Here is a 17415-nt window from a genome sequence, read left to right as displayed (position 1 = left end):
ATGACTTTGGGAAGATGGTATTAAAATTGAATGGTATTAACAAATGCAACTTAGAAAACCTGTATCTAGCCTTTCATGCAAAACATATGTAATTATTTCTTTTATTTAATGTTTTCCTAAAAAAAATTGAAGATAAAGCAAAAATTAGGTCAGTTGTCAAAGAACTTACTGATCTCTGCAGATCTACTGGGTACTGGAGGAGGCTGTGTACCATTGCGAGTAGGTGTTGATGACTGAGGGGATATGGGAGAAAAGGGTACCATATCAAAGATGTCAGTGGAAGGTGATTTAGGTGTCACACAGCCTGCCTACAATAAGGACAATAAATATTAGGGCAATGTTTCACATGGAAAAAAAACAAAACACAACACTGATTTTTTTTTTCAGCATGCAGATTTACAATTAAAAGAAAGTATTCAAAAAAAACACAAACCCAAAACATCAGCATGCACAAAACAGCTCCTGGCACCAAGCAAACGACTTTTGCAGTTTAGTCTCCGACATGCTAAAACTCTCCAAACGCATAAGCAGCACTGTAATTATTGCATTTTCAATAAATCCTGTACAACCAGACACATATCACAGCTAAACCAGTAAAAGCCAGTAATTAGCAGTTCTACACTCCAGAAGTATGAATACAGATGTCTTCAACAAGACCCTGTTAAGAATATATGGCAACAGTGGTATACCAAATGCATGGAACAAGCAGCTAAAATTAAAAGACACAATCCCAATTATTGCTTCTTCACTAATTCTTTCTCATGCTATCTAAAAACACACAGTCATGGAAACATCCCAAGTTTTGTGGTTTTTTTAGGTTTTTTTTTTGTTTCTTTTTTTTGTGGGGTTTTTTTTTTTTTTTTGATTAGTAAAAATCTGTACATACACAGTGCACTGAATATTGATTTTAGAAATAAAACTCTTATCATCTTACGTGAAATAGAAGTCATGTTATTCATAAAACACAACACAGTAACAGGCTTCTACAAAACACTATAGAATCAAATAAACCCTAAATACAACAACCTTGACCATGCTACAGCCTTTTTTTAATCCTTCAATCATTCATTCTTCCTGTCATCAGTCCTTGAATTGAGGACATAAATGAGACATGCTCAAGTCAAACCATACTGCATACTAAACTAGGTGAGCAAACAGTTGAGAATTGTGATTGAAAAGCTGAAGACAAAATATACGCGCATAAATGAAGTTAATTTTATTCATTAGACAACACATAAAAAAACATCCTATGTATAAGAAAGACTGCGCTGTTGGGCAGAGGGAAAATCTGCTCATTTAAAATACGACTCAGTTTGGCCAGAAAGTTCACAAGTGCAGTTTTAATTAGTCAGATTCTTTTATTAAAGAAAAAAAAAAAAAAAAAAAAAAAAAAAAAAAAGATGAATATCATAATGTGGTAAATAAATTTGCCTTTTGGAGTGTTGAGACTTTCAGGGCCCTGAAACTGAATTTGCAGTGCCTCTTTTAGCGTCTCTGCTGCAGTAACTGATGTGTCACTCATAACACACAACAAATCCCTAAGGCAATCCTTCTCTCTGGAGACTGCAGCAGCTACAGAGAAGGAAAGTACCTCAAACCATGATCTTGCACTCTATACAGTGCTTTGAAAGAAAACTCTACTCTTAAATCCAACATGACCTATTTCTTTGGTATTTTGAGTTCATACTTCTAAATTTGGATTTGGAAATATCTTAAATGCTTAAATATTTTGTAAAAAAAAAAAAAAAAAGAAAGAAAAAGAAAGAAAAAACAGGGTATTCCTAGCTAAGAGTATTGAAATAGCAAGTATAAAAACAAGACATGATGCTTTTTTCTACTAAAAAAAACCAAAAACTAGAATTCTTTCCATCTTGATATTCCCTGGCAAGATAAGAGCTGCATTTAAAAAAATATCTAATTAGCAAGATTTTTACATTTGCAGAACTTCTACTGACCTCAGTATGAGCTTACTTAGCAATTTCAAAGATTGACTGTTGTGTAAGAGCTATCACTGAATATTCATTACAAAGAAGTGGCTTTTATGGACCTTGTGTTAACCTTCTGGTGCTTTCATTCTCTGTCAGATATTCAATAAAATTTATGTTGGAGGAGATTGCCCAATGTCATCTGCTGCCACTAAAAGCAGGGAGATGCACATGCTTGACTCATCATAAACATACTGTATGAAATACCTGTCTGATTGTAGATAGTTTTTGTCCGCAACAGGAAAGCATGATCAGCTTCAGTATAAGTACATGCCATGTACATTAACCTACACTGCCCATTAATGTTCATGAATATTCCTACAGTGCCTCAGATAATAAATGTTAAAGTAGATTCTCCTTATTTGCTGTTTTATGGATACTTAAATATTACAATAAATAAGCAGCATTTATGCTTAGTCATAAGTTCTTTTATCACCGAAGCAACAACCAAAATTTACACTGACATTTTCTGTTTATACGCTATTTAGTTGAAACATTTTGATACTATTCATACAGTTTCTTTGTAACTAAAATTCAATTATTTAAATAAATGCACATTTTAAATGCTTATGAACACACAAACCATTTGTATTTAAATCAATACATGCAGAAAGCCACTGTTTGCCAAATACAGCCAGAAGTTATTAGCAAATGGAAGAAATGTCCACAGTATTTTAGCACATTGCCATGGCAAAGCACACAATATGCATTGCTGGTATTTCAAAATAATTTCAAGCCTTCATTTTGCACAGCTTATATCAAGTACACTAAAAAGCATTTAACAGCTGATTACTTTTCCATTAATTTATCAAGAAAAAAGGCCTTCAGACTAGACCTTTAGAACTGCTTTACTTGAACATTTATCCTTCGTATGGGGATTTTAATAAAAGATTGATGAGAGATCATTAATGGACTAAATTAAAAAGGCTGCTTAAAAGAAACCTTTTATTTTAATAGTGTAAAGAAGAAACAAGCTACATAGAAAATAGAGCAGGTCTTGCCAAATTCCTTATTTTAAGAAAATTCCAAGAGAATCAAAGATAAATTTGGTCTGTCCTTTCATCACTGTACAAAATGCGTAATTTAAACATGCTAACACACAGCTGAGAAAGAACATGGGAAAGTCAAAACAGAAAAAGGTTTTGCACAGCAGGATTACACGAGGTCTTGGACAGCTGTATTCATTGGAGGGCTTTGGAAGACCACTTTTGGAAGGTGGTGGTATTAACAACCCAGCTGGTATTCTAGAGTCAGGAGAACTCCTAGGAGTAAGTGTAATGGAAGAGATATCTAAACAAGGAGGTGGTGAATCCTCATTGTTACACCAGAAAAAAGTAGAGGGTCTTTGAAACATATGTTCATCATTATCACACTTTACGTGCAGCAGCTGAAAAGGAATCACAGAAAAAGAAAACATTCTGAGGAACTGAATGAGGCAGCATCAGGGAAAGAAGAATAAGAAGGCATTTCATACTTCAAAGAAGACTGCAACTTGCTGGTCAGTATTATAGTGACAGGATACAAAACTAAATAATACTTCAGAACCAAAACTAAACAGTGCTGCAACAAAAAGTAGCCCACTGTTAACTGTAACAAAGACTACTTACACCTCAATAATTATATTAAAATAAAACAATAACTGGCATCTTTCCAAAAGTGGACATGTCAGGTGCACTGAATTCACAAACAAAGCAGCAGTATCTCACATCTACATATTTACATGGGCAGTTAAGCACATATCTTGGGGGATAAAGTAACCATGGTGATTACAGCACAGGCCAGACTTTTTTGCTCTATACTAGGAGCAAAACCTACTATTTAAAACCCACAGAGAGTTATAGAAAAAAAAACAACAAAAAACACTTAAAACTTTCTTACAGTAGGAGCTAACAGCACATACATTATAAATCATACATGAACATGAGACTCTTTCGTTTCCTTCACCGTAAAATTTAGGAGCAAACATATACAGACAGCAATATCCTTCTTGCCATCTTTTCTGTGCACATGAATAATTCAGTGCAGAAAAAGGTATTTTCAGTAGGTATCTCAAAAGCAACCAATAAATCCTTATTACTGCTCAACAGCAGCACAAATCCAAAACTTGAACAAAATAAAACTTCACTATTGAAGAAATAAAAATGTTGAGGTGTTTAACACTTTTTGGATCTCTGGTCTCACAGACAGCTTGTCACAGAGACAAATAACAGTCATAACCACTGCAACAGCTGTTAAGAGCATCAATCTAGGCTGACAAAGTGCTAATTGCAAGGCTTTGGTCTGAATTAGACAAACATGAGCTTGAATCAGTCTGTCTCACACCAATAAGGCCTATTTACTTCTACATCCCAGCAAGATTCTCAGGTAAGACAAGAGTTTTTTCCACCTTAAATAAATAAATAACTTCCTGTCTGAATGGAAGATGTCTGCAAACCCTAATAGGTTACCAAAAATTATCATCTTATCCAGGTGAAATGCATTTTCTAACTGGGTTTGGAAATAAAAGCCAAAAAGTCATGTCTTCAAGCACTTGAAGTAAGAAACATGCCCAAGGAATCCTTTTAGGGAACCAAACAGTAATTTCTGCAAGTACATCAAATGAAATAGCAACAAAACCCATTTAGGATGAACTGAACACAGAGTATTATAAAACTGAAGGGTCAGAAAACAGGTGAAGAAAGAACATGAACATCTTGTCCCTTGGTGCTCTTAATGAAAAAGATGAGCCAAATGATTTGCCTACACATTCCAGAACTGTTTTCTGCATTCTGCAGTTCCAACTGCAGATGGCTTTATGTTGGCTTTACTTCATTTCTGCACTACATGCATATGCTAAAGCTTTTGAAGAAGCTAAGAGGTGTCCTATGCCTCTAAGTTGCTATTTAACATTAGAATAGTCAAATCCATAATATTTTACAAAAAGAAAAAAAAACAAAAAACTGAGGCTTTGGTAACAATGCCAGAGTAAGAAGCACTGAGCTGTCACATATATATTACACATCTATGTTCCTGAATATTTATTTACTTTTTCCCCAATCTGAAGTGAGAGTCATGCAGTTGTCTTAACTTCCTTCTTTTCCTTCTTTGCTTAGTCATGTTCCTAGAGAAAACCTTCAAGGTACACTTGAAAACTTTCAGCCATGCTTGAGAATAGATTAACAATTTCTTTTCAGACTGGTGATGAGTTGTGCTCCTCATAGATGGCTCCTGCAACCCATGTTATTTAACATCTTTGTAGGTGACACGGGCAATGAGATCAAGTGCACCTTCAACAGGTTTGCAGACAACACCAAGCTGAGTTGTACAGTTAATGCGCTAGAGGGATGATATCCAGATGAACTCAGGCTTGAGAAGTCACACCACTCCAATCTTATGAAGTTCAACAAGGCTAAGCGCAAGGTCTTGCGTCTGGGCTGGAGCAATCACAAGCACAGACACAGGCTGGACAGCAAATAGCATGGGAGCAGCCCTGACAAGAAGAATTTGGGGGTGTTGGTTGATGAAAGTTTCAACACAAGCCAGCAATGTGCACTTGCAGTACAGAAAGCCAAACCCATCCTGGGAAGCATGACCAGCAGGTTGAGGAAGGTGACTTAGTCCCTCCGTTCTGCTCTTGCAAAACACCACCCAGATAGAGCTGTTGGAGCAGGTTCAGAGAGGGCCACAAAGATGATCAGAGGTCTGCAGCACCTCTGCTACAAGGATGCAATGAGACAGCTGTGGCTGTTGAGCCTGGTGGAGGGAAAACCTGGCGGAAATCTTATAGTGGCCTTCCAGTGCCTAAAAGGGGCCTACAGGAAAGCTGGGGTGGGACTTTTTATTAGGACATGCAGTGACAGAACAATAGCAAATGGTTTTACACTGGAAGAGGGTAGATTTAGACAAGATATTAGGAATAAATCCTTTACTGTGAGGTGGTGAGACACTGGAACAGGTTGCTCAGTGAGGCTGTGAATGTTCCCTCCCTGGAATCGTTCAAGGGCAGGCTGGATGCGCCTGGTCTAAAGGGAGGTGTCCCTGCCTATACAGCACAGGGGAGGAGGTGGAATTAAATAATATTAAAGGCTCCTTTCAACCAAAACCCTTTTCTAACTCCATGGTCTCTTCAGAGGTTTCTTAGTGGCCTCTTGGGCTTTGCCATTCATTATGTTATAAAACCTGAAGGTGCTCACTGTAAGCAGCTGCTAAGCCACACAAAGGTTGTCTGTACAGCTAGCAGCAAACCCACGCTGCTCTCTTTAATGAGCAAAAAAGTAAGACATCATGAAATATCACTTCCAGGGAAGTGTTGACTTTTGAAGTTGGATTTATGCATAGGAGCAATATCCAAGTACTAATCATGATATAAACTCAAGCAGCCTCATCATAGGCAAATAAGAAAATGAAAATCAGATCATCCTCATATAACTAAAACCAAATGCAAGAAAGACCTGTGATTAATCTATTGCCAAACCACTAAAAGAGACGTAAAGTAAACAGCACAGATACATGAGTAATGGAAATTTCAGTTGTACGTGCAAGGGGGGTGAGAATGAAAAAAACCACAACCATCCCATACCAACTTTTTCCCATGGCCTACGTAAGCACAGCTAGAAAGGCAAACCATCCTAAGGAGACAATACTTTAAAAGACATAATGACCTTCACTCATTCATACTGGAAATCATAAAAAGAAACACTTCCAACTGAATAACACAATTATGTTTATATTTTAATGACTGGCATCTTAAAGTTTCAGCAAGACCAACATACTTGAAAACACCAACCAAAAAAAATGGCTAAGTAGTTTTTTACTGAACTTACTGAAAAAACTTAAAGCTAAATAGTTATAGCACAAACAGAAAGCATCAAGAAGACTGACAGTTTAGTGTTCAATTTTAACAATAAACGTTCTTACTGATTTTTGTTATACGCCTTAGTTTTCCTTCTTTCCATTTCCAACTATGTTCTCACTACTTTAATGGCTTCTTTAATGGGTTCAGAAAGAAGTTTTTTCTAAACCATTTATGAACAGGTTAAAAAAAAGCAACTAAATTGGGTAGAAGTTTCTTTGGCAATTGACCTACTTACAGAGCAACCAAGGAAACATTTTAGTAGCGACACCATCTATCAAGAAATAAGATACTTTTGAAAGGTATATTTCTCAGAAGCAGAAACAAACTGCTGTCTGTATTCAGCAAAAGCATAAAAGGGTACATAACTGCATTATTCATGTAAATTATTTGTGCCCATTTCAGCCTGCTATCAGTTAAAAGAAGTCCTCAAATAAACCATTACATGTCCTTCAAAAGATCACTAGGAGGAGAAGAATCAGGAAAGCACCTGATTCTTTAGATTATTTTCCTTTGTACTTCACAAAATACAAGACTATAATTTGACCTAAAGAAAGATCAAGCCTTGTTTTTAAAGGTCATTTTTGTTATTTTTTTCGATTTTCAAGAGTGGCTTTTTAAGCAAGTGACCAAGGGCACGCAATTAACACCTCAACAGACATTCAGTTTCATCACCTAAAAAAAGAATGGATTTAAAAGAGGTAATAATGAGTGGTTTAGCTGGTAAAATACTGTCTTAATAATTTAACTATGTACCTAATGTGAAGCTTCCCAACTCACACTGCTTGCATTTTCCCCTCTTGCAGATTTTGGACATGTTTTAGTATCAGGGAAGGCAATTAAATAATACATTAGGAGTAGGAATGGAAGTTTCTAATGGTATTTTCCATCAACTTCATTTTCTTGCATCAATGGACAAGATTCTGTGGAAAACACTGGTGATGGGTGGGCAATCAAACTGGATGATCTAGGAGACCTTTTCCACTCTTGGTGATTCTGTGATTCATTCACAATTTACAGGAGAACTAATGTGTGTAAAAGGATTACAGAAACCAAAACTGATCAACTTCAGGAGGAAGAAGCGGGATTAAAGAAATGCTACGTTGGGCTGCACACGAACACTCCCATGGTTTTCAAGCGACTGACAAGTGGTCAAGACATTCTGTTCTAGAACAACGTTTTAACCAACCACAGCAATGTCATCGCTTGGTATCTAACCTCACTGTTTCACACTACAAGCTCGGTAAGTACTTAAAGTCCAAATATGGGACATCAGCTGTCAGTTTGAAATGCCTGCTTCGGCTGCACAGCTTACAGCTCCCTTCCTTAAGGATGGGGAACTCAATGTGAGAATGCCATGCACAACATTTAAATGTTTATATTTGTTATGTTCTGGAAATTGTCATCACAACCCCTTGCTGCTTCTGCAAATATACGCTTGTTAACTAAGGTGGCAGTGTTCTGGTTTGGCACTGACATCCCTTTATAACTCCATGTAGGGGTATGAAAGTTGTGAGAAAAAAGGACTTGACTGTTTAAGAAACATTTCACATCATAAGAGATAAGCAGATAACATGCAGCATGAATAGTGTCTGCAGATAGGCATATTTTCAAACCTGTTCAACAGAAAATGCTTAGAAATGGACTCACTTGAAGTATGATTCCCTCTGACGAATATCCTGCCTCTTTATGTATATGAGTTATTGTATTTCCATATTTAACAAAATACTGTCAGCAGATTTTAAAATTTTACTTTGACAAAGTGATCACAAAACAGAGCTGTCACGTTTCTTTTCCAACTTCGGAGAAATTCTGCAGCACTACTGCAGGTATTTTTAATAACATGGCAATTCCATGTTTAAACTGCAGTTCAGAAAAAAATCCAACTAATTCACCTCTAACAGCATCACAGAATCACAGAATTGTAGGGGTTGGAAGGGACCTCTAGAGATCAGCGAGTCCAACCCCCCTGCCAAAGCAGGCTCCCTACACCACGTCACACAGGTAGGCATCCAGGCGGGTCTTAAATATCTCCAGAGAAGGAGACTCCACCACCTCCCTGGGAAGCATGTTCCAGTGCTCCATCACCCTTACCGTAAAGAAGTTCTTCCACACATTCGTGCGGAACTTCCTATGCTGTACTTTCATCCCATTACCCCTAGTCCTATCCCCATGCACTCCTGAAAAGAGACCAGCCTCACCACTATGGCTCCCACACCTCAGGTATTTATAAACCTGGATCAAGTCCCCTCTCAGCTTTCTTTTTTCAAGGCTAAACAGACCCAGTTCCCTAAGTCTCTCCTCATAGGGGAGATGCTCCAGGCTCTTCACCATCTTAGTGGCCCTCCGCTGGACTCTTTCCAAGAGATCCCTATCTTTTTCGTACTGGGGAGCCCAGAATTGGACACAATACTCCAGATGAGGCCTCACCAGGGCAGAGTAGAGGGGGAGGATCACCTCCTTTAACCTGCTGGACACGCTCTTTTTAATACACCCCAGTATGCCGTTGGCTTTTTTGGCTACAAGGGCACACTGTTGGCTCATGGTCAAAATGGTCAATCATCTTACAAAATGAATTCATCTTCCTTGTTTTTTTGTTTCAGTTTGGTTTTTTTTTGTTTTCTTTTTTGTAATTGCCATCTACACAACTCATCAAAAAACTCCCTTCAGTTGGAACATCACTTAACAAACTCCTGCTCAAACAGGATCCCTTGAACTGCAATTGCTTAAATCAGCAAAGCTTTGAATAATTCCAATAGCACAGACACCTCAGCCCTCCTGGGAAACCTCTTCCAGTGTTTATCCAAATCATTCATCTCAGTCTAATCAGTGGCAAAAATCAATGCCCACTTAACATAAATAGGTTGTTACATCATTGAGTAATTCTTATTATGATAACATATTTGTCAATTAGTGATTATTATAATATTAGTAAACATGAATAATTAAAATATCTATTTGTTGAAGCCTAAGTTTCAAGCAATATCCATTTAATTGAACCAAAATCAATAAAAAGCACTATCTAGACCTTACAAATTACTGTTCTGTTTTAGATCTTTAATAAGGAATGAGATGACACTGTCCTAAAAGATAAACTCAAGTCCCCACTACAAAATGCTGCTTTAATCATTATTAATACTTTTCTTTATTAGCAAATGCAATCAGCAAGTTTTTTAATATAAATGAAAGAGAGCTGTGTCTGTCATAAAAAAACTTGAGTGTATCTTTAATAGAATTTATGAAAGATTCTTTAATTGAATTAAATTATTTATATTCATTACTAAAGGCAACTAGCTGTTATTCTAGTTAAGGAAGAATAATAATTTACCACATTCATTTTTAAAATCTAGTATTTGGGTACAGTTTATTGGATTCTTCATAAGCGAGAAGACACCCAGTATTAACAGTTTTCACTGTGAGAGTTACACAATATTAATCATTTATGATTCTTTCCCTGCTAAACAGACTTTTGTAAAATGGAAGCTAATTACTGGATGGAAACAAACATCTCATCAACATCATACATACAGCATCATACAGATCCAACAGAAAAACTGCCATCACTGCTATCAGCATATCTTTACTTTGTCCTGACTTATGGAAGTGAAATGGTGTACATCTGGGGCATGAACAAGATAGCCCAAAGAACACAGCTTAAAAGCAGCCGGACTTCTTTTCTAAGGCTTGCATATAATTACATAATGCAGTTCTATTTATTTATTTCTACAGTAATCTGATGGTGTATAGATAGAATACCCTCATTTGATCCCTTCTACCTGCTCATCCTTTCTAGTTCACCAAGACCCTAAGGACTCCTTTGAAATAAAGACAAATTTTTTAGGAGGTCATAAAGAATACAGCAGGTATAAGTAACAATAAGCTCGTGACAGAACAGTCTTCCAAAAATCCAAAATAGCTTTTCCAAATCCGTGCAAAACAGAGTTTCTAATCCCTACATAGCATACTCAGGAGTCTGCATAGGAATATATACAATTGGTTTCACGCAGCAACAAATACATATAACAAGACGCATAAAAAATTGCAGCTTATTGACACTGGCATTTGCACCTGTCTTACAATCCTGCTATTACTTCATTACTGCATTTCATCAGATTTGTTATGTGATCACTTGATGTCAACCCATCACTGGAAACAGCATAAATGATCATTATAATAGATATGATTATAAATTCAAAGTAACACTGGAAATAAGAGCAAAGTTCATGTACTTACTGGAGGCGCGTGTACTTGTGTTATTCTTAACTGGTTTTCCAAATCTTGAACTTTATTCTTCAGTTCTGTGTTTTCAGTTTCTAATTCTTGAATCTATAAAGCAAGTGGTTAATGCAACAGCTATTGGAATATTAATTCATTTCAATTATATCTATTAGTTGTCTGTTTAGAATTTAAAACAATGGAGTTCGGGAAATTTAGTAGCAATAATTATCTGACTACAACAAGTAACAAGTAAAATTTGAAGACCTACATCATACATATTTCAGTCCTTCACTTCTCTTAGTCACCTTTAAAAACAGGAAATTAAAATGTTTAACAGTTATCAAGTCTTCATTCTGTTTTCTTTTTAAGTATCTGCTAATATTCACCGCAGCCTGAGAAGGCTGAAGATAATGCTGTCATAGGAGAAGGTAACAAGTACGATGGGATGTTCTTACTGTGTCTTTAAAAATCATAGACCAGAACTTACTCTTTTCTGTAAACCTGCGATCTGTTTTCTTGTCTCAACATCTTTTCCTCCAGATTCCAGGAATTTCCTGTAAGCTAAGTCAAATGCTTGGCCAATTGTTAAAGTTATTTCTTCGGCCTTTGTACAAAACATAAATCAAAAGTAGCATATTAAAAATATTTTATATAATTACTTTCATTTCAGATGATCACAAAATAACATACACTGTATATTATGTACAAATGGTTTGCTTCATCTCTCATGAAGTCAACACTGCAAAGAGGCACGGCGAAAACTCCTTTGCAAAACATAGACAACTGTGAATGCAACTTGAACAGTTCCCAGCCCCTTATCCATCGGCACAACAGCTAAGTCACTCAGCAGAAGCATCTGAAGACTTTCCTACAGCAGTTATGGAGAGTTAGTGCTTCTACCTATATCTTAAGTGGGAAATAATAATAATCAAATCACTACCAGAGACACTGTAATCAAATTAGACTCAACAGACAAAAAGCTGAACTGGAACTGCTTTAAATGAGTAACTGTTAGTAAAAGAAAACAGTAATGGACAGGAGGATTATGCATTCCTTGCTATTTCCTCTAAAGGAAGAGGGTTGGTTAAAAGAAAACGTACCAAACAAGACAGTATCCCTGTCAATGAATAGAAAAGTGAAAGCAGAAAGAAAAAACACTAAGTGGAATATCAGACAGAGGAAAAACAGTACAACATTGACTTGGATAAGAAATGGCACAGGCATGCAGAACGTGCAGTGTCAAATGAAATGACAGAAACATGAATGAAACTGACAGGATAGAAATGTAAAGAGATGCAGTGCACATGTGTGTAACAAATCTATATATATATATAAATGGCATAGCAATACTGAATTACAAGCAAATTCTGTGACAATGAAGATGTAATTTTTTTTCCAATATCAAAAGTTTCCTTCCTACTTTCTCACCTACATCAGAATAAATTAGAAACTATTTCGATTTCTAAATAACAACAGAACAAGCATCCATGTTTCTGTGCTGATTCTGTTGTTTTAACTTGGTAATTGCTTTCTGCCAAGGAAAACACATGACCCTACTTGGACTAAACACCATTTTCTTCAATTCCTGTCCCGAATTATAACTTTTTTTTCTGCTATTGCATACTTCTGAGCAGTTGCCCTGTTCTATCACAGACACGTGAGAATGCCAGTGGTTGGTGAAATAAATTCTCTGGAAGTGCATCACAGCATTACAAACTTGATATGTAGCAGAGTGGAGGGTAGGGGGAACTCTGCTGTAATGTAAAAAAAAATACTTAAAACATTTGAGTAGAGGCTGAGGCTGACACATAGGCAGAAGTGCCTGTGATGATAGCTGAGCTACAGGGTTGCAGTAATCTCTGCAAAACAGCTGTGCAAACATTTCAAGCTTGGTGGGATGCACTGCTCTCTAAGTATTTCAGATGCTTGGACTAGGATGTTGAGCTGGGTAGCAAGTAGAATTCTCCCAGAAAACCACTGTAAAAGGAAATAATGACTCTTCACAAATTAAGGCATCTAACTTACAAGGCACTACGTTAGCTTTATAAGTCATACCAAACTGACCTCAATTAGCAGGCAGGCTGCTTCCCTCTGCTAACTGTTCTTGCCTAATTTTAAAACAAATTCCATAATAGGCACTCAGTGTTGTAATAAGAAGCTTGCATACTTACACACTTTTCACTGTCAAATACATAGCACAGATGCTTATTTGATTCTGAGTCTTTGCATATGAAAGTAAATATTCTCTTGTCTGTTTTATCGTCAGCACAAAATGATATCCTATGGAGTTGGCAATTGTGTTGAACTTCCTAGAAAAAAAACAAAGATGATTTTCAAGGAAATGCTATAGTTGCGCGGGGTACTGAAAATCTCCATACACGAGAGAGCTGAAGAAATGAACCTAAAAGTATAACAGAAGTTCTACACATCTACTTGAAGAAATGTTCCCATTAATACTGAATGTAAACAGGAAGTTTTTAGTCAGACAGTGTTTATTTAGAAGCAATTATTTGGGCAGTAATTTCTGTTATAGAAAAGTAGTTTTTACTGCTGCCTTGTGCCCCAATGCAATTTATTTAGCAACTGATTACATAAAAGAATTTGCTCTTTGTCCAGGTGCACCCCATCTTTGGATTTCATCATCTAGGCTTTGCTAAAACAGCTGTGCTGAAATGAGTCCTTATCTTTCTACCTTAAGCACAGAGAACAGACTTTGTTACCTAGAAATAGAGACAAAAAGCAGAAACACATTGTAATAGTAATAACTTTTTAACATAACTGCTTGCATATTTTAAATGTTATTTCTAAGTCTATTAAAAAGTGCGTCCCAGATACTTTTAAGTTGCAGTGGCAATGCTCTTCAGCTTAAAGGTCTCAATAAAATTGAAATATAATAATTGTAAACACTTTTCTTTTGCTGTTTTTGCTTTTGTTCTCCAAGTCCTGGTATTTTTATTTTATTTGGCTTCTAACATGGGAAAGAAGTATCTGCTTTAAAGGAAAATATGTGGTTTAGATGTGAACTATCATCTACAGTACCAAGTGTTTCTTTGCCACCGGGGTGCACAGATTGCTGTAACCTCATATGCAAGGGCACGCCTTCCCCACACTCAGCAGTTTATCCACAAATGTACCCTACAGCCAATGCTTTCCCCTTCTCCTCCCCCTACTCCAATTATGATTGAGAAAGATTTCTCTTTCTCAACCTTTACAGTTATTTTTCTGCACATCCTATTTTACCATGTCCCCAAATCCTTCACATTTTGTCCTTCCATTACAGCTCAAACAGTAACAGCATATGTTTGTGTGAGCTCTTATGGCTTCATAAATCAATGTAATTACTTTTTATCATTAAAGGACAGCACTTCTCTGTAGTTCTCCTTCTGTATGCCAAGTACGCAATCAGAATGCACAGATAAACTTGGCAAAAAGACAGAAACCTTGATTCACATTTGCTTTTACATCTAGCTTCAGGAAAAGAAGTGGGAGAGATAAAAAGGCTTCTCAGAGCTGATTACCATCAGAGTTTGTAATAACACTGTTACTAGATTAAGATGTTCCTATTCCCCCCGTACTGTCTATCCCACAGATTTCTTTTAATCTCTAATGTATTTTACAATTAAATTCTCTTACGCTAAAACAGCTTTTGAATGTGTTTTTGTACCCCCTTCTGCCCTACGACACAAAGAAAATGCAAAAGCTGCAATAAAGATGATATGAATATTTCTTTCCCTTTGGGCTTATGAACCGTGGTCTTGTCTAGAGTTAGAAGCAAAAAAAAAAAAAAAGGCAGTGTCACTCTCTGAATGGTCATAATGAATTTAGAACTAAAAAGCAGCAACTAAGAGTACATTTAAACTCAAAATTTAACATTTGCATAAAATGCTTAAGAGCATTCATATGTTAAGAATTGCTGATTGCTAAATAATTACTCATTTAGCTGCTTCTTTGAAGTCTTTGAGAAGGATGTTTCCTTAAGTATGTAACCTCTTCCAAAATACCAGAGCAAACAAACAAACCAAAAGCCCATCAATGGGATGACAGGAAGGACCACAAATGCTGAAAACAAAGGAATCCTCATGCTGTGCCAGATGTAGAGCCTACAGTTTAGAGACAAATGAATAACACCTGACAAACCATCAGCGTTTTAGGGAAGAGAGGACACCATAATAAAAATCAAAAGCACAGGAAGAGAAGAAAAAGATGAATGAAAAAAGAACAGAGGAAACAAGTCAGTGCAAACAAACATAGGCACAAGCCACATTCAGTATCAATGTGTAATTGTCACCATGTTTTTGACTTGCACGAAATTTCTTGTGTTTAAGGATTACAAAAGAAAATCCAATAGCACGTTATAAATGGTCCGTATTACTGAGCATCAAATTCTTTCTGAGGAAGATGCCACCCAATTGTAGTAAGAAGAAATGGCAAAGTGGAAAATGCTCATAGCAGTGAAGGGGCTTCCAATGCAGTTTTAAAGTATAAAACAATTACATCCTCTGAAACAATGCATAATTATTCCTTTCACACCACAGATAAATACATTTCTTACCTTTGTTTTTGGATCCAGAATTTTTACACCATAGATAGAGATTTGTAACTCAACTTTAGGGGTCTTCTGGCCTTCAGATTTCTTGATATGTCTTGCAAACTGTAAAAAGAAAAGCATAACAGCAGGAAAATTTAGCAGGAAATTTTTTTTCCCCCCCACACCACAGTAACTCTGTATTCATTCCTGTAGACTCGTGGAGGTTACTATCATAAGTTTTAAGAAAACCATTTTGCTTCATTGTCAATACAGTACAGCTTTCCACATCAATGATGCCTTAAATCTTCGCTATCATATTCTCAGGATCTGTTCACTCTCAGATCGCTAGACGACATTTTGTATGACTGGATCATATATCTTATTTATTACAATTTTGATCTTTTTATTACACTTGCTTCAGCAGCTGGATCTGATCTTTTGCCTTTCCATCATGTACCCTGCTGTTAAAATAAGCAGTGTCCCAAATTTGCTACTGTACCTCAAAATAAGTTTTGTGAATTCAAGTAACATTATTAGCAAAGACTCCGCATTACTTTCTCGCTCCATTACCTGTCCCTGTACTTATCTCCGACTATCAGGAATTTTATTTCCAAATGTCAAATAAGGAAGACAATTCACTGAGGCTCAGGACTGGTGTGCCTGCTTGTCATCCATGCAAGCACATTGTCCTGAAAGCTGTGCTCCTGTATAATTGAATGCAGTGAGCACAAGACTGGGTCTAGGGGGGATTTGTTCCTGTTCACAGCAGGATTGCCTGGCTGATGCCACTCCTGTGATACGATACCATTCCTGCATGTTGTGACATGCTAGCATATTTTCCTTTGACCTTTCCTTTCTCAAATCAAGTTTACATTCATTCACAGCAGATAATCCTGGAGTGCACACTGATTTGGAACAGCCTCAAACCTACATGAAATCTGACTTTTTGTAAATGTCCCCTTCACTATCCAGATGTACACATGTAGTTCAGTGCAGTAAGAACAGGCATAAAGAATATTTAATTTTACTCAGAACCACAGTTAACACTGAAAACAATGATCTGAGTAACTTGCACAAGTTTTAGAGCAGCTGGCCAAAGCTTGCTCCAAGTAGTCCAGAAGTCCAGAACACCACGGAAGTTCCAGAAGGTAATTCTTTGCCAATACTAAGTATGGATAAATAGAATAACCCTACCACATCTCTGCTCCCAAAAGTATAAACCAGGCACAAGAACAAAAGAACTCTATCAAGATGAAATTAATGCTGATCGATATGGATTTTACACCAACAATTAAAATGCAGCTTCTCAAAATAGACAAGGCAGTTTGCTGAGCTTTGCATGCCATTATGTTTAGGAAATGAAGCAATACCAAGAAAGCATTAGTGAAGTTAGTTACATTAGTCTCCAGATGCAGTTATAAACAGGAAATTGTCATTGCGAAGGTATGTTTCTAATGTATTCCAGCAGTGTTTACTTCTTAAGTAAGACAGTACTGAAAAATGACCAGGAAGAAAACTGATAAAATGTGCAGACTGAAAAAGGATAAAAAGGAAAATGGGGAGAAAAGTTACTCGTGATCTGTGGTGAATCTTAAAACCACTGCAAAAAAAGTCTGCAGAATACCAATGCTGATGGAGTTGCAAATAAAGCAACACAACAAAAATGAACTCTACAGAATTAAGCGTGGCTTGATGTCACAACTGGCTTTATGCAAACTAGAGACTCTCCTTGTGAAGGGAAGAATCCAAACCTTGGATATTTTAAATGCATCCTTAAGAAAGGACACATCGAATCAGCAGCTTGTGAAACGGCAACTAATTCTGTGTTCCAAGGTCTCCAAAGCCAGAAGAAT

General features: G+C 36.7%; 1 protein-coding gene across 11 annotated transcripts in view; it reads right to left on the bottom strand.

Annotated features, from left to right (window-relative positions):
• The window catches only part of GULP1 (GULP PTB domain containing engulfment adaptor 1), a 179676-nt gene that overhangs the window by 59127 nt on the left and 103134 nt on the right, over window positions 1-17415 (bottom strand). For 9 of the 11 annotated variants that reach the window (XR_004307906.1, XM_015867845.2, XM_015867841.2 and 6 more), the window contains exons 5-10: window positions 15587-15685; window positions 13206-13343; window positions 11522-11638; window positions 11050-11142; window positions 3145-3372; window positions 170-308 (exon numbers count right to left, since the gene is read on the bottom strand). Coding sequence is in view for 10 of the 11 variants with exons in the window: in XM_015867845.2 (XP_015723331.1) it covers window positions 170-308; window positions 3145-3372; window positions 11050-11142; window positions 11522-11638; window positions 13206-13343; window positions 15587-15685 (814 nt within the window). In the remaining variant the exon portion in view is untranslated. The remainder of the gene's footprint in view (window positions 1-169; window positions 309-3144; window positions 3373-11049; window positions 11143-11521; window positions 11639-13205; window positions 13344-15586; window positions 15686-17415) is intronic. The other 2 variants (XM_032445748.1, XM_032445747.1) reach the window with 1 other exon arrangement.

The sequence above is a fragment of the Coturnix japonica genome, chromosome 7, assembly GCF_001577835.2.
Source record: "Coturnix japonica isolate 7356 chromosome 7, Coturnix japonica 2.1, whole genome shotgun sequence".
Taxonomy (NCBI): Eukaryota; Metazoa; Chordata; class Aves; order Galliformes; family Phasianidae; genus Coturnix; species Coturnix japonica.
This window is presented reverse-complemented; position numbering and strand designations above follow the sequence as displayed.